General features: G+C 36.9%; 2 protein-coding genes across 7 annotated transcripts in view; one reads left to right on the top strand and one right to left on the bottom strand.

Annotated features, from left to right (window-relative positions):
- The window catches only part of LOC134656423 (endophilin-A), a 78,538-nt gene that overhangs the window by 17,112 nt on the left and 34,065 nt on the right, over positions 1 to 27,361 (bottom strand). For 5 of the 6 annotated variants that reach the window (XM_063511951.1, XM_063511950.1, XM_063511953.1 and 2 more), the window contains exons 1-2: positions 23,745 to 23,904; positions 7,668 to 7,744 (exon numbers count right to left, since the gene is read on the bottom strand). In XM_063511951.1, coding sequence (XP_063368021.1) covers positions 7,668 to 7,712 — 45 coding nt within the window. In that variant the 5' untranslated portion in view covers positions 7,713 to 7,744; positions 23,745 to 23,904. Of the gene's footprint in view, positions 1 to 7,667; positions 7,745 to 23,744; positions 23,905 to 27,361 lie in introns of those variants that run through there. The other variant, XM_063511949.1, reaches the window with a different exon arrangement.
- On the top strand, positions 10,534 to 16,502 carry LOC134656427 (alpha-(1,3)-fucosyltransferase C-like). Its single transcript, XM_063511957.1, has 3 exons — positions 10,534 to 11,316; positions 15,588 to 15,680; positions 16,289 to 16,502. Exons 1-3 carry the CDS (start codon positions 10,547 to 10,549, stop codon positions 16,494 to 16,496), a joined length of 1,071 nt encoding a protein of 356 aa, XP_063368027.1. The 5' UTR covers positions 10,534 to 10,546; the 3' UTR covers positions 16,497 to 16,502.

Raw genomic sequence — 27,361 nt, forward strand, 5'->3', positions numbered from 1 at the left:
ACCCAGATATTGTTGTATTGATGTTAGCAAGCAGCTGTTTAGATCCTAGTGATCCTACGATACTTTTAACCAAAGAATCATTCCTTGATTAATGGATGCTGTAAATTTTTATAAGGTACAGCCGACATCAAAGTTATGTTTACATTTTTCGACTTATTACAAAGGAGTAAGGTGCAGAACGTACGGTCAAGGAATTAAATTTCAGTACTATTTAGTACCTTGTCACAGTGACAATTAGTATAAGATCCCTAGCGACTTTCATATTGAGTGTCACTGTGGCAAGGTAGGTATATACGAAATGGTACGGAAATTCAAATCTTTGACTGTATACACTCATAACAGTCAAGGTCTAAAATACCTATTACCAATATAGGGCCAATAATATCTAATAGTTTCCTTGTCGTGAATGGGACAAATTGACCGGTCATAGCGTCCCCGGAGTCGCAGATACCTTCCGTAACACTCAAGGTAGCGCAGCAGAAAAAGTGCGAGATAAACATTCTACCCAATCTACCCCACAGTGTTATCGTAATAACATCGAAAAGCCCAGCACATTGGGAAGCGAAGAATGGCCGTTTAGCCGTGAAGAGTTATCGGAGCGCCGTATAAAGCCGGGGTCGAGGCCTACCCTTGACCGAGATCGTCCTCTCGTTCCGTCGCGAATTATATAACGGAAGCTTCCATGTTACAATGTGAAACGTCGATTTATGGGATTACTTGGTAATCAATAACATGGCTTATTTATGTAGTAAATCTCGTGGTAGTTAATTGGAACTAGGTGATTTATAGGATTTGAGTCTAAATATTTTAGTGGGTACCTATCACGTTTTTCAGTGTCTATCATTGAATTTTGGTTCGTTAAAATCACCGTGATACATGTCTGAAATAACAGTTATTACGGTGCCAGATACATTATGTTAAACAAATCTTATTGCTTCGAGGATTTAAAATACTTGTAGCCGCACTACTCCGTATAATCCCCAAGGTAACGGCCAGGTGGAGCAACTGAATGTCATATAGTTGGCTATAATTTTTTTTTTAATCTACACATTTATAAAAGAAGCCTTTATCAATGAGACATGTCGGCTCCGTTACGTTACATTACAGAGTGTCGATCAGTGTTACTAGATATCAACAAAACTGTAGGTACACGAATTTCGCATTTTAGACAGGGGTTCCGCCTTCCGCCGATATCGAGTGAAAACCCCCTATATCAGTTACTGCATATACCCTAGCTTCAAATAGTTGCGCCCTCTTGTCTCGAGTCCGGCGAACACATTCCATTAGGAAGTGCTATACATCCATAAAAACATGTACCGAAAAAGATTTTTTTAACAATACTTGTTTACCATCTATTATTCTGGCCAAATGTTATACGGTATTACGGATAAATGGAACCCGCAACGAAATAAGTGAATAGCCAAAGATTGGTGACTAATTATCCCCTCGCATGTTTATTACGAAGTATAAGTACATTACATTATATAAGCCATATAATATATAATATACGTTACATTATATAAGCATTATAATAGCTCGTTAAATATTAAGGCAACATTGTAATGTCCGTGTAATAAAAACTGTAGATATTCTTCACTTATTGAGTTAACTGTCTGCCATAAACTTGAATGTAATAAAAAATACATATTCCAGTTATAAAGCGTTGGCTCTAGTGAAAACGCTGTCTATCTATCTATCTTAAATCTAAATAGGTACCTATAGTATATTTAGAACGGCCAAAAATATATTTACACTACCTTGATGTCGATGCAAGAAGGTCGTGTACACACATTTTGGCGCTTTCTCCGTAAACGACCAGCAGTTGTACTTGAAAGGTGCGGCACTCGAGCACTAGTTTGCTAAATTGGGCTACTGCGAGCAATTTAAATCTCTAATTGTCCCAATGTCGCAGGATCCTGTCAGGAGACGAAGGCCGCCATAATTGGGTCACGACTATATAGGACGAGGCGCGGGTCACGGCCACCGCCCCGCACCCCTCCCTCCTAGGATGTACCACAATGACAAATTATTAAATTTCTCACTTTACCAAAATCATAGAGTGCTACTAGGTTTATAATACCATGTAACTTAAAACGGAACTTAGCAAACAAGAGATATCATCATACTTTGTCGACTGTTTAGCCTAGTCTACGAAACTGGAGGTCAGGGTTCGATTCCCGGTAAGGATATTCTTTGTGCGCTTATCACGAATATTTCCGGTTTCTGAATTGCAATATTGTATATTATATATATTGCAATTCAGAAACGGCTTTGGACAGAGTAGCATGGCGGTCTTTGGTTCGGAGGCCAAGATCCACTTCGGGCCGTTGCGCCACAGCAGTAAGTAAGTAATATTGTATGCGCTATTAGAGCTCCATCAATCATAAGAGGCTCGATTTAGGACGCAGGACGAGACGCTTTTAATACAATGTTATAAGAATACGAGACATTGCTAACAGAGTTATTATGGTCACCTTGAAGGCTTGGCTGCATGAAGCTAATTTGTATTAAGTATGTTAAATGAAAACCGTTTTAGTAGAAAATTACCACGCAACTATTTAGTAGGCAACCGCCTGAGATAAGTCGTAGACCTACATATACTCGTAATAAGAATTTTCATACTCTTTAAAGCGTAATCTAAACGGAATAGCTATAACTAGAAACTGCTATTATCTACACCGATAAATGAAAAGGAAACGGGATATAGCGGAGATGAAACAAAGACGGCGCAAGCCGGGGCAAATGATTATTGTACAATTCGCACAAGAATCTACTTAACATCGTCACAGAATAATACTATTATATACAGAACGGACACGCTCCACCCCACCGTCCCCACCCCGAATATAATTACTTCACCCGAATTGACTTATTGACAGAATCTCAATTCAGGTGGCATTGCGATGACCGAAAGCTCAAACGATTTCCATACTACAGCGTATCCCTAAAATGACATCGTATTAGGTTCTGAATACAAGCTCGCGGACGTCACGATCATTAAGTTTAATGAAGTTCGAGAGAATCCAATCGGTTAATTGTAAAACATTTCATCCGAACAAAATGCAGAATCAGCGGGTTTGAGGTCGATCGATGTTCAGGTGGCCGATTCTGTTTTAACAAATTTTGATATGATGTTTATCTCTTTCTTCTTCATCCTATTTGGATCTTAATTGTGAGCACTATTAGGTATATCAGCTTTAGCGGCTCACGTAGATTAACACTGACTAAATGCAATCAGCGGCGTTATATTAGCATGTTGCGTTTTTGTCGCTTGTCGCGTCTTGCGTCACTTTGGCACTTACCTACTGAACGTGACAGACATGGTGACAGACGATAAAGTAATGAGGCGATCATGCTAACGCCGCAGAAGTCGTCTCAGAAGCATTCCGATCAAACTTATTGGTTCGCGTGTAATGTCTGTGAGATGTCCAAGATGTCGATTACTTTATTTTACATTATTCTTTGGAGATGTCTCAATGTCGTGTCAAAATGAAATAAAAACCATATCAAATTGTTAAGACAGAATCAGCCCAAGTGATCAGATATTTCGGTATTAATATCACGTTCTCGTCCAATGTTCGTTTATAAGAATACTAGGTTGAATTAAATGTTAACATCCAATGTAGATGTTGAGAGAACGTAGTATTAGTATTCATTACTTATGAAGTCCGCCATCATTTAAGCTGGGAAACAAGACCGGATTAACGAAACGCGGGTCCAAACATTCACCGTACATAACAGTCTTTTGTCCATTTTCTACGGTCTGATAAATATTAACAAATTATAACACTTAGGAATTGTGGAACAAATGAATTTCGTTCCGAGTCCGCAATAGTTAAGCCCCCAGATTACACTAGTATGATTATACGGTTTAAAAGGACAAGGTTGGCCTTAATCTTGGACAAAGACGGCATGAGCCTTTAAAGCTTGGCGAGCCTATCTCACAAAGTGTTGTGTTGTGTGGAATAGTGATTCCACTGTTTATTTTCATACCGATTAAATACAAGGATACCGCAGGTCCTGTAGACTGTCATGGAATGATTTTTGGAATATTACAGGGAATATATTTCGAGCAATTCCCCTACAACCTATCAGGGGCGGCATTCAGACTTCAAAACTTACCTTGGTTAAGTAATTATTTTTTCACCTCAGCAGCTCGAACAAGGGTACTTTGCTACTTAAAAACAGTGAGCAAAATCGCATTTTGCTCACTGAGTGAGACAAAATGAGCAAAATGCGATTTTGCTCACTCGGTGAGCAAAATTCGATTTTGCTCACTGTTTTTAAGTAGCAAAGTACCCTTGTTCGAGATGCTGAGGTGAAAATTTAATTGTTGGTATATCTTAAGAAAACATGAGCGAATAGAGGTAAGTGATGAAGAAGGAATACATTTTTCGGGTTCTCTAATATGTTCTCACTGCTGAGGTGAAAAGTTTTGTGAACTACACGAGATCAAAGTTATTTACATCTCGTGCGCTTTTGAGTCCCTTACTACGCTCAAGATTCTATAATAGATTCACGAGCGTAGCGAGTTAAGCTAGCGAGCGGAGCGAGTTTGTATTAAGTATGTTAAATGAAAACCGTTTTAGTAGAAAATTACCACGCAACTATTTAGTAGGCAACCGCCTGAGATAAGTCGTAGACCTACATATACTCGTAATAAGAATTTTCATACTCTTTAAAGCGTAATCTAAACGGAATAGCTATAACTAGAAACTGCTATTATCTACACCGATAAATGAAAAGGAAACGGGATATAGCGGAGATGAAACAAAGACGGCGCAAGCCGGGGCAAATGATTATTGTACAATTCGCACAAGAATCTACTTAACATCGTCACAGAATAATACTATTATATACAGAACGGACACGCTCCACCCCACCGTCCCCACCCCGAATATAATTACTTCACCCGAATTGACTTATTGACAGAATCTCAATTCAGGTGGCATTGCGATGACCGAAAGCTCAAACGATTTCCATACTACAGCGTATCCCTAAAATGACATCGTATTAGGTTCTGAATACAAGCTCGCGGACGTCACGATCATTAAGTTTAATGAAGTTCGAGAGAATCCAATCGGTTAATTGTAAAACATTTCATCCGAACAAAATGCAGAATCAGCGGGTTTGAGGTCGATCGATGTTCAGGTGGCCGATTCTGTTTTAACAAATTTTGATATGATGTTTATCTCTTTCTTCTTCATCCTATTTGGATCTTAATTGTGAGCACTATTAGGTATATCAGCTTTAGCGGCTCACGTAGATTAACACTGACTAAATGCAATCAGCGGCGTTATATTAGCATGTTGCGTTTTTGTCGCTTGTCGCGTCTTGCGTCACTTTGGCACTTACCTACTGAACGTGACAGACATGGTGACAGACGATAAAGTAATGAGGCGATCATGCTAACGCCGCAGAAGTCGTCTCAGAAGCATTCCGATCAAACTTATTGGTTCGCGTGTAATGTCTGTGAGATGTCCAAGATGTCGATTACTTTATTTTACATTATTCTTTGGAGATGTCTCAATGTCGTGTCAAAATGAAATAAAAACCATATCAAATTGTTAAGACAGAATCAGCCCAAGTGATCAGATATTTCGGTATTAATATCACGTTCTCGTCCAATGTTCGTTTATAAGAATACTAGGTTGAATTAAATGTTAACATCCAATGTAGATGTTGAGAGAACGTAGTATTAGTATTCATTACTTATGAAGTCCGCCATCATTTAAGCTGGGAAACAAGACCGGATTAACGAAACGCGGGTCCAAACATTCACCGTACATAACAGTCTTTTGTCCATTTTCTACGGTCTGATAAATATTAACAAATTATAACACTTAGGAATTGTGGAACAAATGAATTTCGTTCCGAGTCCGCAATAGTTAAGCCCCCAGATTACACTAGTATGATTATACGGTTTAAAAGGACAAGGTTGGCCTTAATCTTGGACAAAGACGGCATGAGCCTTTAAAGCTTGGCGAGCCTATCTCACAAAGTGTTGTGTTGTGTGGAATAGTGATTCCACTGTTTATTTTCATACCGATTAAATACAAGGATACCGCAGGTCCTGTAGACTGTCATGGAATGATTTTTGGAATATTACAGGGAATATATTTCGAGCAATTCCCCTACAACCTATCAGGGGCGGCATTCAGACTTCAAAACTTACCTTGGTTAAGTAATTATTTTTTCACCTCAGCAGCTCGAACAAGGGTACTTTGCTACTTAAAAACAGTGAGCAAAATCGCATTTTGCTCACTGAGTGAGACAAAATGAGCAAAATGCGATTTTGCTCACTCGGTGAGCAAAATTCGATTTTGCTCACTGTTTTTAAGTAGCAAAGTACCCTTGTTCGAGATGCTGAGGTGAAAATTTAATTGTTGGTATATCTTAAGAAAACATGAGCGAATAGAGGTAAGTGATGAAGAAGGAATACATTTTTCGGGTTCTCTAATATGTTCTCACTGCTGAGGTGAAAAGTTTTGTGAACTACACGAGATCAAAGTTATTTACATCTCGTGCGCTTTTGAGTCCCTTACTACGCTCAAGATTCTAAATTAGATTCACTCGCTACGCTCGTGAATCTATTATAGAATCTTTCGCTTGCACGGGACTCAAAATAAGCACTCGAAGAAATATCAAACTTTGATCTCTTGTTGTACAAATAACTATTTCTTCACACTTGCTAGTCCACAAGTTGCCAAAATGAGTTTCTGAAGATTTATCTTTACCTAGCAAGCTATTACAATACAAAGAGGTAAAGTTAATAAAAAAGCCTCCTATTTTGGCAGCCGAATCAGATGGCGCTGTACTGCGCCATATATTTTATGGTTACTGAATTGTCAAACCCCGAGTTACCCCGCATAAGCTTGTTAATCATGTACGTCGAAATCATGAATTCCTTGTATAGGTCATGACCTGTACAGAGCGCCGTCTAAGTAGGTACAGCACTTGTCAATTTCGAGACAAGAATTTACACATCTTAAGGTGGAGGTTCGAGCCGCGACAGAGACAAGCGACCGAGACAGAAGACCGCGACCGTCACTTGACGATAGGCAACTAATAACATTTATGCGTTAGAGGGAGCAAGCAAGTGATATTTAAGTTTAAGAGGAATTTCCTCCCGCGGACGCTCCGGCTGTGGAATGAGCTCCCTTCCGAGGTTTTCCCGAGGGTCTACGGTATGAGGTTCTTCAAAAAAGGAGTGTACAGGTTTTTAAAAAAAGGTCGACAACGCGCATGTAACACCTCTGGAGTTGCAGGCGTCCATAGGCTACGGTGACTGCTTACCATCAGGCGGCCCGTATGCTTGTTTGCCACCTATGTGGTATAAAAAAAAATATTGCTATCTCATTCTACCGCATGGCTGCGTCCCTTGGAGTGGCCGGCGTTGGCCCATCGTGTAGAGGAGCCATAAGCGACAGTTCGCGGCGAGACAGAGACAGGAGACAGAAACGCTTCTTTCTTTCTCCTGTCTCTGTCTCGCCGCGAACTGTCGCTTATATGTTGCCTATCGTCAAGTGACGGTCGCGATCTTCTGTCTCGGTCGCTTGTCTCGGTCGCGGCCCGAACCTCCACCTTTACACTAATCAAAGGATCTTTGCAATTAATGCAAATAATTCATATATTCTATCAATCGCAAATGAATGACGTCTACTTACTTGATTTGCTTTGTTAATTTGCTTCTTAAGACCCGCGAAAGCCATTGTGTTGATTCCTTTTCGTAGAGCCTAATGGTCTGAAACAAAATACATTCCTGTTAATAACTATTTATTTGTAAAGTTAGTTTGAAACGCTTTAATTTAATGCTATAATAGTGAAGGGTTGGCGCAAACAACAACAAATTATAAATTTGCCCTGATTTAAACATAAACTAAGTTGGACCTTCAAGTACAAGTTAATATGAAACCGTATGTACCTGTACCTACTCTCTTCTTCTTTGACTTTTTACTAATTTGAAGTTTAGGTATATCGGGAATGTGGTATTTTGATTTAAAAAAATGATCACATTAAGGTGCAATGAAACCAAAGCGCTTTAATGATGAAAATAATGGTATCCTGTTAATTTGACCAATCGCGTCTCGCCGCGGTCAAGAGGTTTTAGTCCTCAAAGGATAAATAAAACAAAAGACACCGAGCTTCTTTTTCAGTACATAATTACCAAATATTGTTTTAATTTTCTTCATCACACTTGCTCGAAAAGATCGAAAAAGAACGGTACAATACAACCACTACAAATGCAATTCCGAGCTCTTGATAATTTATTTAAAATATTGTAAGAAAATTCCCCTGTCGGAATTTCTGTTTTCGAGATATAAATGGTTCGGTAATAGTACATTACGATACAAGTGCAAAAAGTAGTAAAATCGCAACGAGTGGCGATAAATTAAAATGAGTTGCAAAACTTGCAAATGGCCTATTCATCACATCATAGGCATACGTTGCTATTTACGAAATTAGTGCGGTTAAGTAGTACAATACAATACAAATCCTCTTTATTGCACAAACTCAGAATAAATGTTCATGGAAACACAAATAATACATGAAGACAGACAGCCATATTCGAACTTTAAGATACTATAATAATATTTGAATATTAGATATCTATTAGACATCACCAAGATATGTCAGTGTCAAACAAGTGTCAAAAGTGACGTTTCTTCAAACAAAAACGTCATATTTGACACTGACATATCTTGATGATATCTAATAGATATCTAGTTCAAAATCCGAATACGGCCCAGAGGTAAACAACAGGCGAGGCGGCCTTATCGCTAAAGAGCCACCAGCATAGTACCATAGAGTATCATATATACTGTAAATATGTAGTATTACTTCGATTGGATAGTCACATAGTCAAGCTTTTCAATCTCGTATCTACACGGTACTCAGCTGTAAGCTCTCTATTGTATCACGATTATATAAAATACTATTATTTTCAAAACTTAAGCCGAGGTAAGTCCGAGCTGATTTTAGATTTGATTTTCTATAGACAGAACTTATTGGGACTGTGTAACGTACCATTTTGTAATTAGTCTAATTAGAATTTTTAACTAGTGACCCACGCCTAACCGAACCAAGGTGTAAACCAGGGGTCACCAAATGGCGGACCACGGTCCGGATCCGGACCGCCGACCTATTTAATTTGTTTGCTAAATTAATAAACTCAAGTAGAACCGTACCGCGATGGTCGAGGTACGAGCAGCCTCCTCGCCTTCTGATAGAGCGAAGCAAGAAGCACCGTAAATATCGCTGCGACACAATTTTCACTCTTAGTGTAAAGCCTGAGTGAACGCTCGAGTTGGGCGTGCAGAGGGGCGGGGCGTGCGGCATGCATGTTAAACAAATGCAAGCGTATATGAGCGACCTTAGTGCACGCCGCTCAAATCACTTGTGAGCCCGACGCCACGCTGCACGCCCCGCCGAACGCTCCGCTTCGAGCGTCCACTCAGGCCTTACACTTGAAAAATAACTCCGTGAAAATATGGTCCGAAGTAGCCGTAGAACTATTACTATGGTAATTTACGCACTAGATCCGTCTGATTTCTTTCCGAAATCGGATGACGGAGATTTTCACGGATTCGGATCGGACGTAGTGCGAAACCGCTTTTAGTGTGGCCCGGCATTAAACTGCTTGGCTTCAGCATTCTATTTTGATGGATTTGCTTCGGGGCCCGATTCCGATTTTGAACTAGATATCTATTAGACATCACTAAGATATGTCAGTGTCAAACAATTTAAGTGTCAAAAGTGACGTTTTTGTTTGAAGAAACGTCACTATTGATACTTGTTTCACACTGACATATCCAATCCGTATCGTTTCAATATCTAGTATTTGACGTATCTTAAAGTTCGAATATGGCTGTCGGAATGTTTCATTCATATCTTTTAATACATTGTTTTATTTTTATTTTCACGCGTCAAACGTACGAGCGAGCCAGCTGAAGCCAATTAATGATAATCTTATCATCTAATTTCAGTTCGGGCTTACGATGCAATATTACATGCACAAATGAACATTTAATTAACTATTAATTTGTATAAGTATTAGAAAACCTATTTATTAAAGAAAATATTCGTGTAAGTACTTAGTTTTATTTTCAATACTTCCGAGTATGGTATTCATTATGTAAAATACAAGTTTTAAACAATGAACTTTGTATATCGATTTCACATGACTAGCAATTTTAAATTGAATGTTGATAACGATAACAAATGATTAAAATCCACTTCAAGTAAGACATGTCGAGTGTCGACAAGCAAGCTCTACATATCCTAGACGCGAACGCTCCGACAGTGGTAAATTTATACAAAATAATTGAAGGCAGTAGGTAAAGGAATAATATATTTTCCCGGCAATACCGATATGGACTCATCGACGAAACGAAAAATCATTTTTACATGTATGTTAGGATGTTTAATGCTGTTGCTATTTTATCAGTGGGATTTTACCAGAAGTGCTTTACAGATACAGGAAATGCCAAGTTATACTCACGCAACTGAGGTCATGCACAGAAGGAGATTCATTGCACAGAAGGGGATGAAATATGTATTAGTATGGACAAAACCAAATCATGAACCAATAATATCTTGGGGTCGAGGACAACGGGAGTTTATTAAACATAAGTGTAAAGTCAACAGTTGCTACGTAACCCCAAACAGATTGCTACTACCGAGCATCTCACAGTTTGATGCAGTTGCGTTTCATGGCCCTGAAATAAAAAGAAAATACGTGCCAAGCCCAAAAGTACGGAGTCCGCATCAAAAATACGTGTTCGTCAGCAAGGAGTCATCGCATTACTACCCGATTTGTGACGAGAGATACGATGGGTTTTTCAATTGGACTTGGACTTACAGGTTGGATTCTGACGAATTTTACGGATACGTAACCATTAGAAACATTACGGGCGATATCATTGGCCCGAATAAAAATATGCACTGGATAAAACTGGATGCCATGCAACCAATCGATAAAGAGACAAAAGTTCTGTTGAAGAAAAAAAACAAGACCGCTGCCTGGTTTGTTTCAAACTGCAATAGTTTAAGTAAAAGAGAAGAATTCGTCATTAAGCTGCAATATGAATTAAAAAGATACGGTTTGGGGATAGACATTTTCGGCAGATGTACTTGGGCATCGAAAAAATGTCCAAGGAGAAGAATGAATGAGTGCTTGAAGATGGTTCAAAAGAAGTACTATTTTTATCTCTCCTTTGAGAATTCGTTTAGCGAAGACTACGTGACAGAGAAGTTGCTGACGGCGCTTCAGAATTACGCGGTGCCGGTGGTGTTCGGAGACGCTAACTACACACGGTAAAAGAATATTTTTTTTTCTAAATGAGAATCAATTAGGTACTGCATTCAAACTTCGTTTTTTTTTTGCATTATAAAAGGGTATAATACGATCTTGATGTGTCTTTTTATAGAAAAACGCTATTATAATTCATTTTTGATACAAGCTTTTATCGCTGACTGTATTTTTCTTTCCACACTATACTCATCAAGACGATTCTAAAAACCCCTAACACAATTAGGTTGCGTTGTTTTATCACAAAGTTCCTATGGCCACCTCCTGTCTCCATCATCAGATCAGCTCCATGGTACCATAATATTGTTTTGTGACCCGACTTACACACGTATGCAAATTTTCAGCTTCATCGGAAACCAGGAAGTGGGTCAAATTAAACTTGCAAGATTTGACCCTGACCCTGACAAACATAGTTACATAACATTTCTATTGTATTACTAACAAATTATATGGGCTTTTATGTCTGAAATAAATGATTGATTGATAACATTGAAAGTTAAATAAAAGCTTGTAATAAATTTAAGTCTTAGAAAATATATTGTGTGCATCGGTACTTATTTCCATAATCAGAGCCCGTACCATGAGTCATTGACAGTGTCAAAACTGACATAAACGCTTTCGAGAACGTAATTTACTTTCTATACATCTCGTTTGCACTCATACCTATGCAAGTACTACGAGCGAGATGCATAGAAAATAAATTACCTCGATGACGTTTATGTCAGTGCCAGTGGTAGTGGTATTGGCACCGTGCACGATGGCAGCGCCGCCTAGCGTTCGCAACGTGGTCGGCGCTGTCAAATAGCGAGCGCAACAAAATAAAGATTATTCCTTAAAAATATTTACTATAATGTACTTAACAATGTGCGGAATCTATTCGTATTTAATGTTAAATACACCTGGTTTTTGCTTTAGTGAAAACAGTAAGAATTATCTGTGTATTTTATATTATTCGGTCAATTTCCTTCGTTGTTGTTTCAATGAAAAAACGTATGTTTCACTATGTTTTGATGACTCACTTAGTGATCCTCTTCCTGGGGATGCGTACGATGCTTGCAATTATAAAAACTTTGACCTTTTTCACAGGTTTTAATCAACACATTTTATGTTAAAAATTTATGTTCTCCCGCTTAATAGGCACAATGTCTGTTGTGACACTTGTGTGACTTGTGACCACAGACCTGTCATTGTCGCGCTCGCGCTTGACAGACAGCTGAAGTGTGCAAAAGGGAAGCCATCACGTATATGAACATCGCATGAGTGCGAAAGAGTCAGACTACAAATGAGAAAACGTGACCATTTTTGAGTTTGACGACGGCCGCGGACGGCCAAGAGCGTATCATCGTAATTTTCAATTTGAAAAATATACACAAATTCGGAAGAAAACTATTTGATAAACTAATACAATGAAGATAGTGTCTTGTAGTGTACCGGATTTCAGTGTCACGGGGCCAAATAAACCTAGCAAATATTCATTTCAGAGGAATAATGATATTCCGAGCGAAATTTTCTTAACGATATTTTGTCAAATTAACAGCATAAAAAGTGTAAGAAGCCGGTTTATACAGTTGATTATAAGTTTTTCTTCCTTTGTGTGCTAATATTTTATCATATTACTCAATAATTTAAAATATTTTGTGTAAAAACATAAACTGTTACTTTACGCTAGGGCTTGACAAAATGTTCAGATGACAGTATCGATAACTTGTCGGTATATTAATAGCTAACTATCTATGTAATCATTTCTCCACAAGACATAATTGGGTGGATCAACTATTTCTTGTTGTTATTCTGTCCGGTCACCCAAGAGACAATAGTAGCATAGTTTGTTAGAAGACATTGTCCACCACCTTCTGACACGCTTGGTAGACGACTATTATATTTTGGAGCCAAATAAAACAGTAAATTAATTAATTACGGTTTATTTAGCGCTATACGAAATGTGTTCCGTTACATGATAACAATGACAGGCATATCTCAGTGTTGCCACAGCAATCACTGTCAGGTTATTACAACGACCCTCAATGGAAAGGGTTTATAAGTTTCACAATAAAGCGTGTTTGGAGAATTTAAATGCCTAAAAATCAGGTTTTAAAGAGTGACCCAGGGGAACGTAAACATGGCAACGAGTGACAAGAAAAAGTTGATTCTCCCAATTAAGATATTAACCTTTATAACCGACTTCAAATAATGATTGCTATACCTTTTTGAAGGTGCAGATGTTTAGCAGTAAATTTAAACTTCACTTTCCAACACAGTAAGAGTTAGACTAAGATAAGGCTGTAACGATTTTGATAGCACACGCAGTGCAGGTGTTATTTTATACATCATAATGTCGTAGAATTTTAACGTTTAAAATAACACATTTGAAAAAGTAGTCGATAAAGCAATCAAACACCGACAGATTATTAATATGTTATAAAATGACATCACTATTTTTGATCTCACATAGACAATTTACGCACACACTTGCATTTCATTTTTGGTCGCACTTTTGAAGATTGACAGTTGTTCTTGTCTATTCTAATTCTATGGCTTTTGATGAGCTTTCAATAACTAATATTACAATCACTTAATGTTGGTACACTGTATTAGCCATACATACTATTTTATTTACATACAACATTGATATAGTATAAAGAACTGGATACCCAATCAGCCGCCAAAAATGGCCCCACAAAAGTAATATCACAACAGATCACGCATTACTTTTTCATTTAGTCTTATTTGAAACGCTCAAATGTGAAGTTGTCAACAATTACGAAATGTGCCGTTAAAATAATATATGTAAAAATAACAATGATAAAACAAGGAAAAAGGATGGAATGTATTTCTTTCGGTTAGTTCTTTGGATAGCATTACATAATTTATGTAATCTGGTGGTAATTTTATGGTTTTGAATAAATTAATTTGTTAGTACCAAAGAAGGGATGTCAAGGAACAAAAATCTAATGAGTCGATGTGAGGTCAATATTTTTTTATATTTTTATATGGAATTCATAAAGAATAATATTATGTTTAAATTCAAGATTTCCAAGAAAACCTATGCGACGTGCAAAGTGGACTGCTATTTAATTATAGCAAGAGATAGGGGTGATGCAGTTTTAAACAAGGCAAAACGGCACTTGTGTGTTCGGCCCATTTCCCTGTTTCCGACATAGGTATACACCACCAATAAGGGCTTATATCGACTAACTGTAAATGCTAAACCTGTCTGAACACAGTGACAACCACAGGATTTTTTTTATAAAGTATAAGTAGACTTTATAAAAAAAATCCAATCAGTACCTAAATGCCCCCGTGCACCCGTGCTATGAGTAAATGTAGATCTTAAATACACAGTTATTTAATAAGTAGAATTTATTTCAAGGAAATTAGTATTTAAAGACGTATACTTACGAATTAAAAATTTAATTTGTTTGAATATGAACCACGAATTAATTTTATTTGAGCTCCCGATTAAATTAAATTTGTTTTATTTATTACTTCAATTGGTTTTCCTGTACAGTAATACATATTACAGTGTACCAAAGTGACTCCATTCGTTCATTATTCTCGTTTGACGTTGTTTGACGTAAATACGTTACGTTTAGTGCCATCGGACTAAATTTTTTAACAGTGTTGGTACTTATGTTTGCAAATTTGACACTTAATGCTTACGACATTAAGCTCTGTTCTGTACGAAACATTTATCTTGACTTAAAATTTACGTAAGCGTTTTTATCATCAATGCAAATGGTGCGAAACGTCATTGGGATCCACATTTCTTGACGTTTTTGTTCTGCTTTGTGTGTCTATTTCTTTTATATTAAGTCAGTGACATACAAGAAAAACTCTGTGTTGACATAGACTAGATAAAATGTTTAGCCATTACGTAGTTAAGCCTGGAATAGTACTATATGGTATAAAAGGCTAATATCTAGCTCGGCGTTGAAAATATATAAAATTTACTATTACTGTTTCGTCCAGTATTATTGCAGTTTACCACACAACAGCTATCGTGACCCATTTTTATCGTATGATTATAAAGCTAAAATAACTGAGAAGTATGGGAATTGACAGAAACACGGTTACCAATCTTGTCATTATTGGCCACATCAAGCGCTGCGATCGTTTCGGATTCCCCAACCACCCGCTTTGCACGGAGCGAATAGGTCGTGAAATTCTCGGGACTGTGTTTACAAAACTCGTTTCATTTTGTAACTTCGACTCGTACCTCTTGCACAAAATGTGCACAAAATAATATGATAAAACTCGTGTATAATGTACATTTCAGATTCATGCCAGATGGAATCTACTTGCACGGGGGTAAACTAAAGCCGCCCGACTTGGCGAAAGAAATGAATGATATCATAAAAGACAAAGACAGGTAGGTGCTTAAATATCCCATTATACATTAATAATTAAATGCTACATTATGTATGCTTTTAATATCTAGTAAATCACAACGAATTAAAAGAAATGTATCAATTCCGTAAATAACTAATAATAAGTTGCAATTACACAATATTTTGTATACCTACCGAAGTACTAACAACAACACTCATAACAGGCCATTGGTAGAATTTTTGTCAACTGTGACTACTGTGAGGATGATGTTACCTGTATTTTCGATGTGTATACGTATATGTTGACGTGTAAAACTACCCTTGTGGCCTATTTCCTGAATAAATGTTAAGGTTTGAAGTATAGTATTTTCTGGGTACTCCTAATACTTATCATTTGTGTTATTTTTAGACACCTATATATTTAATATATAGCTGGTCAAGCAGATCTTGTCAGTAGAAAAGGCGGCAAATTTGAAAAATGTAGGCGCGATGGGATATCGTCCCATAGAAAATTTGAATTTCGCGCATTTTTTACTGACAAGATTTGCTTGACCAGCTATATATACTTAGATCGTTCGTCGTGTATTTATTTTTTACCAACTTTGTATGCCAGTAAATCAAATTATTATTTACTGTTATAATTTTGCAGGTACTACAGTTTCTTCAAGTGGCGTAATCATTATTCTTACCACACGAATGACGAGGCGCCAGATTCTGATGACCTGTGCAGAATGTGCGAGATGCTTCACGACAAGACTCTCGTGAAGAAGGAAACTGTGTACACGGATTTCAGAAAATGGTGGAACGTTCCAGGAGAATGCTCAACAATATTTAGCTTTTTAAAAGCGTACTTTTAACATGCATAAAATAATGAGGATGTACTTATTCATGGAATATCCTTTTATATTTAGTTTGCTACTTCACGAAGCTGTGTTACTTGTAAAACAAGCGGGTATCATCATCACTACATAGTATAAAACAAAGTCGCTTCCCGCTGTCTGTCTGTCCATGTATGCTTAGATCATTAAAACTATGCAACGGATTTTGATGCGGTTTTTTTTAAGATAGAGTGTTTAAAGAGGAAGGTTTATGTAGAATTTGTTAACCCGTGCGAAGTCGGGGCGGGTCGATAGTTATCTAATAAAAAAAGGTAGGCTTGCGCTAGCGTTACAAGTAAATGTAGCTGTTGGAACCCGGCGACGGCGACGTGTTAATTTCGAACGCGACTGCAGAACGGTAAGAACGCCATTGCAGTAAGAGAGGCAATACTGATTTGCGGTCGCGAATGACTCCGAATGGTATTTCATAAAAATACCATTACCAGTCGTGTCGCCGCGACAGGGTTCCAACTTGTACCTTAAAGACTTAATTACTATGGCTATATAATTCCCAAGTTATTGAGCGTAAATACCAGTTTTTGGAGAAGCTGTCACGTACGGAAATTTAAAAAAGCAATTAGTTTAAACTTAGACAAATATGAAAAACTTTTGTAACTGAAAAAAGTATATCTAACAAAATGAGTAAACGATTAAATTTATCATAAAACAAGTCCTGCGGCAGTTTCCAAAATTGTGAAATTGTCATTGAAAAACTAAATTCTTCTTCTTAATATAACTTGGAAAAATGACATAACTCAATCTTTATTAAACTATAACTGGGACGCAAACGCAATAAAGTGACACAAACGGCCGACTGTTTAAAGTTTTACCAACGGACAAGTTCTTGGGGCACGGTAGTTTGTTATTGGCAGCGTTCCACGCGCCCAGATCGATACGAGGGCGTAAAGTAGGCTTACGTAATACTTGGTCAACAATAGCCCCAAATTGACCCCTAATGCGACTGCATTAGGACATTGCGCCGGTCAGGGACAGGTAACTTGATTTTACTTTGTGGATCTAACACTTCCACAGACTACGACTTCTGCGTTTTGTGCAATACCTTGCACATGTAACAAAGTAAATCGTGGAGTTACCACGTAAGCTATATGATTGCATGGTAATACTAATACAGTATTATGTTTGCATGGTAATGTTACGGTTTTTGCAGTCAATTAAGCTATGAGTTTAAGATATCAAAGGACTTAATACACATTCTGTGTTAGATACTCGACTCGAGCCTTTGAATTCTTAAACTAATAGCTTAATTGACTGCAAAACCATCACAGACAGACCCGGTATACCGTATCTTCATGTATTACCATAAAATAGTATTACAAGAACTTTTTCGACATTAAAACCGAGGTGGCTAATAAATCAAAGTTGCATAACAGGAAAAATACCATCTAACTACGCTGAAAAGCCGTAGCCGTTACTTTTCAACGGGTCAAACTTTTTCTTAATTTAAAAGTCTCGTAATCTTTAACAAGCAAAAGCGAATCCCGGTAAACGAAAACTCAGAAGGCTGAAGTTATATGTATTCATTTTGGATACAATTATCTAAACTGGCGAAATCGAAATATACTATAAACTTGAAAGCAAAACAAAACGGCCTAGAGCATGTCGGGCCATGCTTGTAGGGTTCCGTAGTTACAATTACCATTTTGTTAGAATAGGCTAAACGGGGACGATTATTAGTAAACGTCATGTAGGGGTAACCCGCCCCTTGATGGGGTAAGTTGTGCTCCTCTGACTTTTTGTATAACATTGCTCATAATTTAATTAACTACGCATATGATTAAAGACAGCCTATTGTTTCAAAAACTACATAAAATTTCACATAACATACTTTAAAAAAGATATTTTTTACTTAGATAATGCGGAAGATATCTTGCGTTTTAATGAAATCGGAACGTTGAACCCCGCCCTCCCCTACATTACAAGCATAAGGGAGTACCTTCGCACCGCTTTGTACGTATTTTTACTAAGAGAAGTCTTTTTTGCAATTACTCAAACTCAAAAACGGCTGGAGCGATCATGTTCGCTATAGTTGAAAGTATTATTAATGTATTGTTAAAATTATGGGAGCCTTTTCCTGTTGGCCCCTGTTTTACAAATGTCACCTGAAAGCGCCAATATGCCGTTCGTTGATGGTCCAACGAGTAAATATAGTTGAGATGCTGACAATACAATCTCTTATCCACCCAGAAATGAACTCAAAATTGTTAGTATCAGATGTCAATTGTTGGTGTGGTGAAACAGGCGGCAGGTATGATTCTAGACGATTATACCGTGTTAACTGTTTAACTTCACTACCCAAATTAATATTTTGTCAACCTTGTTTTCCTCGATTCATTAAATGTATCGATGAAAATATACGATAGCTTAATATAACATTGTTTTCCGTGACGCAAATACAAAGGAACAATCCGGGGGGTTGTTATTCAATCACGTTTGAACTAATAGGGCTGCGGGGGTTTAGTAATATGGGGCATTATCTTTGAAAAGGGACCTTGTTGTCGATGGCGCTTACGCCGCACAGCGTCACGCGGCATTGTAATTATATCGGAGCATCGTTAATAATGGCGTAAGCGCCATCGATAATAAGGTCCCTTTTCATAGATAACGTCACATATAGCGAGGCAGATAAGCCAAAGAGTATAAATATAATGTTTCACTTAGGATTTGCTTTATGTTTGAATAAATAGTAGTATATTTTTGTTTAGCTTAAAAAGTAAATTTATTTGGCGATTCATAAGAAAATTAACAAGTTTTGATGGTGTTATAAAAGATCATATCGTCTACGATATGATGGTCGTCGTTTAACTTTAACTTGCTAGACCCCGCTGAGAGACAGACAGACGAACGGACTACGATATAGGTTTTGTAATAGAGTGGTGATTGTCACACTAAAAAACGCTTATGTTTACTACAAATGAAAAGCTATTTACAAGCGAAAACATTTATGTATGCAAATGTGAATATGATAATCTCACTTTCCCTCAAACCGTTTTATGTTAACATAGCCATAAAATATAGGTACAAAGCGTTAGGGCGTAAAATATTAGCCAGTAAAACTGAAACAATTTCTAATATGTAAGTACCAAAGATATGAAAATGATGCGATAGAAAGTCATATAAAGCTGGTAACTTGTTGCAGAATTGGAATTTTTAGGACTTTAACGCTTGGGTCGTGAGTTTTATTACCTATTTATATTTTAGGCTAAGTGCAAGTGCCTGAGCGCTGGTGGTAGGTATACATAATAAATGTAGCTAAGACTAAAATTTGGCATTTCTCTGTCGTGTTGAGTGCTGAACATCGAGCATTATTCATGATAAGGAAAGTGAAAAAGCTGAGGTACTCGTTATGCTTTGCACTCAGACTCCTATATCTTGAGGATACTGATGTACAGTCAGGATCAGAAGTTCCTAAGCGGGCGAAGTGTTCAAAATGTTCTTGACGCGCTCTTATTCTCTTAACAATAAAGCCGCGTCAAGATAATTTTTAACACCTCGCCCGCTTAGCAACTAATATTGCTGCTGACTGTACTATGTTGGTGTAAACATACTGTACGTGTGTATGTTTATGACATGTGTGGACGGAAAGCTTCCATCAAAATTGCGACCTATTTCCATATGTTTTTTTTTGAAGCTACTTATATTTTTTCATGAGCGTATAGTATTACGTACGTACGTACATATAATCAAGCTTTTCAATCTCGTACCTAATTTAGACAACTCAGCAAGCTTCGTTGTCTAAATTCGACTGAAAAGCTCTCCATTATATCACGATTGTATAAAATACTATACGCTCATGAAAAAATCGCAAACAGACTAAAACTATACCTAATGAAAATTCTTACTTTTACACCTGGCTGAACTGTGAGTGCTCGATTGGTAATATATGCTATTGAATTGTAGTGGTTTATTCAATTCAATTCAATTTATTTATTTTAAAAGACAACAATGGCCCATAATGGTTAGTAACAATTAAGATTAGAAACTAAGTGTTAGTGGAACAAAAACAGAAAGCGATTTAAAACATAAACATAAACAGACACCATTGATGTAGTATAAAGAACTGGATACCCAATCAGCCGCCAAAAATGGCCCCACAAAAGTAATGTCAAAACAGATGATGCATTACTTTTTCGTTTAGTCTTGTTTGAAACGCTCAAATGTGAAGTTGTCAACAATTACGAAATGTGCCGTTAAAATATGTAAAAATAACAATGATAAAACAAGGAAAAAGGATGGAATGTATTTCTTTCGGTTAGTTCTTTGGATAGCATTACATAATTTATGTAATCTGGTGGTAATTTTATGGTTTTGAATAAATTAATTTGTTAGTACCAAAGAAGGGATGTCAAGGAACAAAAATCTAATGAGTCGATGTGAGGTCAATATTTTTTTATATTTTTATATGGAATTCATAAGGAATAATATTATGTTTAAATTCAAGATTTCCAAGAAAACCTATGCGACGTGCAAAGTGGACTGCTATTTAATTATAGCAAGAGATAGATAGGGGTGATGAAGTTTTAAACAAGGCAAAACGGCACTTGTGTGTTCGGCCCATTTCCCTGTTTCCGACATATACACCACCAATAAGGGCTTATATCGACTAACTGTAAATGCTAAACCTGTCTGAACACAGTGACAACCACAGGATTTTTTTTATAAAGTATAGGTAGACTTTATAAAAAAAATCCAATCAGTACCTAAATGTCCCCGTGCACCCGTGCTATGAGTAAATGTAGATCTTAAATACACAGTTATTTATAAGTAGAATTTATTTCAAGGAAATTAGTATTTAAAGACGTATACTTACGAATTAAAAATTTAATTTGTTTGAATTTGAACCACGAATTAATTTTATTTGAGCTCCCGATTAAATTAAATTTGTTTTATTTATTACTTCAATTGGTTTTCCTGTACAGTAATACATATTAAAGTGTACCAAAGTGACTCCATTCGTTCATTATTCTCGTTTGACGTTGTTTGACGTAAATACGTTACGTTTAGTGCCATCGGACTAAATTTTTTAACAGTGTTGGTATTTATGTTTGCAAATTTGACACTTAATGCTTACGACATTAAGCTCTTTTCTGTACGAAACATTTATCTTGACTCAAAATTGACGTAAGCGTTTTTATCATCAATGCAAATGGTGCGAAACGTCATTGGGATCCACATTTCTTGACGTTTTTGTTCTGCTTTGTGTGTCTATTTCTTTTATATTAAGTCAGTGACAGACACCAATAACAACCTATCACCTAGTAGCGGTTATGACACACTCAAAATGCCGCATTATAGGTGAGTCGTATCGGCCCGCTACAGTAGTCAGGATGGGGTTGGAGCTGGCACGCACTCTGCAGAGCAACGAGGCAACTCTCTTTCGTATTACGGCATAGTAGTCATCCGTGCGAGCTTGTGCAAACATGCCTGATGCGCTGCAGAAACGGAACAGCCCCAACAACATCCTGAAACCATTATTATATACCTACATTTAGGCGGAAAGGTCAGAGAGCGTGATGTTGAACTTCATGCAAAGTAAACAGTACCACCAGTTAACTTCATAAAAGCTATAATTAGAACTCCCGTGAAGAGTTATTTATTTGATATTCCCCGGAGTATTTTAGTTACTAATTCTAAGTGCAAAACGCTGTATAATTATGCATGTATATTTAAACATCAACATAAAATTAATTAAAGTATCTTTTAAAGGATGTATTTGTATTTGTATAACATTAATTTGGGTAACATTAATTAGCATAATCTTTACAGTTACGGACAAGATGATTAATAAATCTTTCTAGGTAAATATTCTTAATAAATACCGTACTTATAACATTCTACGTATACTCCAGAAACTCAACTGTGCTCCAAAATTAACTCTTGGATTTTTTTTATATGTAACTTTATGGATAGAGAGAAGTAGATCTTAGGCGAAACATTTCCAAAAACGAAACAAAAATTTAACAACATTAAAAATAAATTAAATATTCGTATTTAACGTATAATTAATACTAGACTACCGAGTTATGCATGTATATATATATTGTATAAGTCTGTATGTATGTCTAATTCTTTAGTACGGCCTACACTACAGTGTAGTACACTTTGACTGATTGTATGAGGTTGTGTTTTTAATTTACTTTTGTATTAACACGAGTTAGCTAACCAGATGATTGAAACAACCTGTTGAATGCTATCAGAATTCAGAACTCATTAATTATCAATAAGATTGTAGTTTATTAGAAAGGGGGTTATGAATGTTAGGAAACTAGAAATCCAACCACGGTGTCATGGGGCTGGGGTGGGGTATCTATGGAGGTACAATAGCTGTGGTCGGCGGGCCCTTAGCTCAGTCCCTTATTGTAATTAAACCGAATAATCTACAGTCAACACGGGTTGAGTAACCAAATGATTGAAGCAACTTGTTGATTGCTATCAGAGCTTAGTTAATTATTAGTAAATAAATAAAGACTCAATTTATTTATAGTGACGCCATATGTAATATGTTTATGTGCAAAACATTATATTTAGTAAAATTAGTTGAATAAAGTCAGGTAAGGAAAGGGATATATGTTATTATCTGCGGCTATTCCATACAAGGTTACTCTAAGTCTACTTGGGCTTATTACTTAATAGCTTAGAAATTATAAAACAAATCTTGAATTCTTTATGAAATAGTTCACATCCGAACAAAAACTATTAGTCGGTTCTGTGGTATATCTGGGAAGTGCTATTGATGTCACAATCATAATTATTCATATTTGAGAACGACATACCGCAAATATAAGAATACGAATGTCACAGGAAATTTCTAGACATTATTACGTCACACAAGGCAATCTTTTCAATACTTAAAAGTCTAGAACAAGCCTAGGACTTAGGGGACCTAAGTAAGGTCGAAGAGTGTTCCTTGTATTCCAAGTATTCTGTGTAAAGCAGGCACACATTGGCGTATAAATAGAATTCACATTTCAGGCATTGATTGTTATAAGCTCCGTGGGCGGTATAATAAGTTACTTTATTTTCCCATGTCGTGGAATTTTCGCAATATAATCCTGAATAAAAAAAGATATAACAATAGAACGTCTTCAATGAAATGCTCGCTAATACCCGTGTTGGGTACTAGCGCGCGAACACATAACGACATTAAAATGCTGCAACAGCAAAATGCCAGTCGTGTAAGGCTTCATTTAAACATCAATTACGTAATACCTTTAGATCCTTTGACTTGTTCTACGTCCTTTTAACAATAAAGTCACAACACTGTCGGGGGTAATGTAATGCCAGTTTTATGCGGGGTTAGAGCGGGGTAGCGTAGCGGCCGTAGGTCGGCAGTCGTAGCGCGGGTCGACTGAGGCGCTCGTAGCGGCTACGGCGTAGCCTGCGCGCGCAGCCTCGCCCCTTCACACATGGACCCAATACTAATCCACGGTCAAAATCACAATTAATATCGAATTGGGATCATCTATAAATAATCATTAGATAGTCATCATATTGATTATTGTTAGAATGAAATATAAGAAAATAGTGAAAGTAGGAATAAACGTAAATGAGAATACTTTTAGTAGTAGCAGAGTACCTATATGCGGAATACACTTACCAAGACAATTGAGATAATTGATAGAAAATGTAGAGGGCATCAAACAATTTTGCTAAAATTACACAATACCAAATATTCTTTGTTTAGTACACATACGAATGAAAAGTCAACGAAAAATTTTCCGTTGTAATATGACATAAGAATCATAAGATAGTCATCATATTTCTCGGACAACTAGTAAGGTGCACTCAATTCGCTCCTTCGACGTGGAAAGGTCCGACTGAGAATGGTAACCAGTGTCATACGAGGGGCGTTCAAAATATTCTCGGTATTGATATCTTACGACCTCTTCTAAAATTTCTTTCGTTACTGGCCGCTAAGGTTTGTTCATTGACATTAAAAAAAAGTATAATTCGAACCGAGATAGTCTTTTGTTTTTCTGCAATTGCTGAACAAACATGAACATCATGTGCGAATTGACAATGTTAACTAAATTAGAACATCGATGCGTGATTAAATTCTTGACAAAACAGGGTAAAAATCAAAAAACCATAAAAGAGGAAATGGATTGTGTTTACCGTGAGTCTGCTCCTTCTTTGTCTACCATTCAAAAGTGGTCAAGCGAGTTTAAACGCGGAAGGGAGAGTATTGAAGATGACCCTAGACCTGGCCGGCCTGTAGTAGCTACTTCACAAGAAAATATTGATAAAGTGGAAAAACTTATATTGGAAGATGGTCGAGTGAAGGTAAAATCTATAGCACAAGTAACCAATCTCTCTATTGGTACCGTACATGATATTATACATGACCATCTTAATATGTCAAAAGTAAGTGCAAGATGGGTTCCGCGAATGCTGACTCGGCTTCAAAAAGACATGCGTGTAGCTTGTTGTTCCGATTTTATTGACCTGTGCGGTGAAAATCCTGATGAGGTGCTGCAAAGAATAGTTACTGGAGATGAAACCTGGGTTCATCATTATGACCCAGAGAGTGAACAAGAGTCCATGCAGTGGCACATTAAGGGTTCAGCTCATCCCAAGAAGTTCAAGGTCATCCCTTCAGCTGGCAAGGTCATGGCCACGATATTTTGGGATTGTGAAGGAGTATTACTAATCGATTATAAAGAAAAAGGTGTAAATATCACAGGACAGTACTACGCTAACATTCTACGTCAATTAAAGGATGTAATTAAAGAAAAGAGGCGAGGAAAGTTAACCAAAGGTATTCTGCTTCTGCATGACAACGCCCCCGTCCATACTGCTCATATTGCCAAGGCAGCTATTGTTGAATGTGGGTTTAAAACTGTTACTCACCCACCGTATAGTCCGGACTTAGCCCCCAGCGACTTCTTTTTGCTCCCCAATCTTAAAAAGGATCTGCGTGGAAATAAATTTTCTGACGATGAAGCATTGAAGGCGGCAGTGGAGGAGCATTTTTACACGAAAGATAAAAAATATTTTTACGAGGGATTAAAAAAAATAATTGATCGATCTTTTAAGTGTATGAACATAGGGGGGGAGTATATTGAAAAATAAAAATATCAAACTTTTCGTACTTGTTTGTTTTCATTCTCATACCGAGAATATTTTGAACACCCCTCGTATATGTCATAATAGGTCAGGTCATGGACTATTTAACAAACATCTTTACGTTCTCTATGCCGAGCCGAGGGTGCATGCTGAAGACCCTCTCATCCCGGATCCCCGAAAGACCTCCCTGAGGTCCTACTCAACATCAAAGGTTTGATAGGATTCCTTGATGAATTGGGCTGGCAGGACTACCCTACCCCCCACCCCCGTCACGCAAAATAGGCGCGAGTCGTCGAGTTGCGGAATAAACGCCCTTGCTACAATACAATACAAGGTGCACTCCGGCCCGATCCGATTTATGGTAATCGCATTAAATGCGCAAATCGCACATAATCCCAAAATCGCACATAACGCGCTAATAATCCCAGTGGCTCCGCACCGGTTCTACCACGAACTTCCTCTGTGTTAAATTGATCCGTTTTTCCTCTCGACACCCGGAACTTTTTAATTTCAAACTTTTGTATGAAACAGGGCTAGAACTTCGGCACGACGCCTATTTGATATGAACTGAATAATGCGAATTCTAAAGTGGAGTTCTTAAACTTGAACTGATGCTGAAATAAAATATTTTTACAGAAATAGCCTCACGATAAACGTTCTGGGGGCCGGACATTTGGTGTCAATAAAGTCGGTTGTTATTAGGTAGGGTGATCTCATCTAATTGGGTGATAAAATTGAAATTTGAATAAAAGTCCATGTTATTATCAATCAATGTCTTTACTTTTAATAGGAACTGCAGACAGTCTTACTATTGGCATATTCAGACATTTATATCTTAATTATAACAAATAATACTGTGCATAATCTTCTTTTTTTTATGCAGCCTGAACTTCGCTAATTTGGTGACAATAACCTTAAGTCGGTGATACGTACTACTCTAATTAGACTATAACCAACTTACACAAGTTTTTATTTTTTTTATCACATAATTAGGGATAACGAAATTTTATTAAAATATATTTAGAAAACAATATTAATTATAAGGTATTAAAATAAATTGCTTGTTTAGATAAAACGTCTTGAGAATACAATCCACTACAAGAACGACACCTCCAGTCATTTTCAGTCTTTTCCTTCATTTTCTGCTTTTTTTTTTGTTTTTTCTGCATTCGATTCACCTTTATTTGAACTTTTCCTTCCTTTTTTTGGATCTAATGTTCTGAGAATAAAAAAATTACAATAATAAGTAAAAAAAATAACTCATGTAATTTGGTGATACAGACCCCCAAAATAATATGCTAACGTTACTTATGTATCGCCAATTTATTAATTATAGACTTTTCAATACAATACATGCATTAAATAATTAAAATACCGCATTGTAACTACATTTCACTCATTTATTTATTTCACACTTAACTTACCTTGTTTTATTTGGTGATACCGTTGCGGCGTCAAACGTTTGAAAATGATAAATTTTTGACCGGCTTTCACAACATACTGTGAAAAAACTATGCAAGTTGTGTTAAAAATAATAATTGGATATACCAAAAATAATATCCTTTTACTACTCTGTGCACTTTTTGTACAAATTAAGGCACTTTTAGTATTTAAAAACGAATTATAAACGGAGAACCAGTTTGTACAAGTCCGCGCGGCGCCGAAATGAGGTCTAGCGCGAGAAATTTGCAAATATTAACTATCTCGCTCTCTCAATTTGACCCACAAGAATGCAAACGGAATTCTACCTTAATACTTTG

Source organism: Cydia amplana, chromosome 18, assembly GCF_948474715.1.
Source record: "Cydia amplana chromosome 18, ilCydAmpl1.1, whole genome shotgun sequence".
Classification (NCBI taxonomy): Eukaryota; Metazoa; Arthropoda; class Insecta; order Lepidoptera; family Tortricidae; genus Cydia; species Cydia amplana.

Excerpts from the sequence above, each read along its gene's own strand:
- LOC134656427 (XM_063511957.1), top strand. The coding sequence starts at position 10,547 with ATGAAATATGTATTAGTATGGACAAAACCAAATCATGAACCAATAATA. Across the intron at positions 11,317-15,587 it reads GGAGACGCTAACTACACACG|ATTCATGCCAGATGGAATCT; the intron begins GTAAAAGAATAT and ends TGTACATTTCAG. Across the intron at positions 15,681-16,288 it reads ATCATAAAAGACAAAGACAG|GTACTACAGTTTCTTCAAGT; the intron begins GTAGGTGCTTAA and ends ATAATTTTGCAG.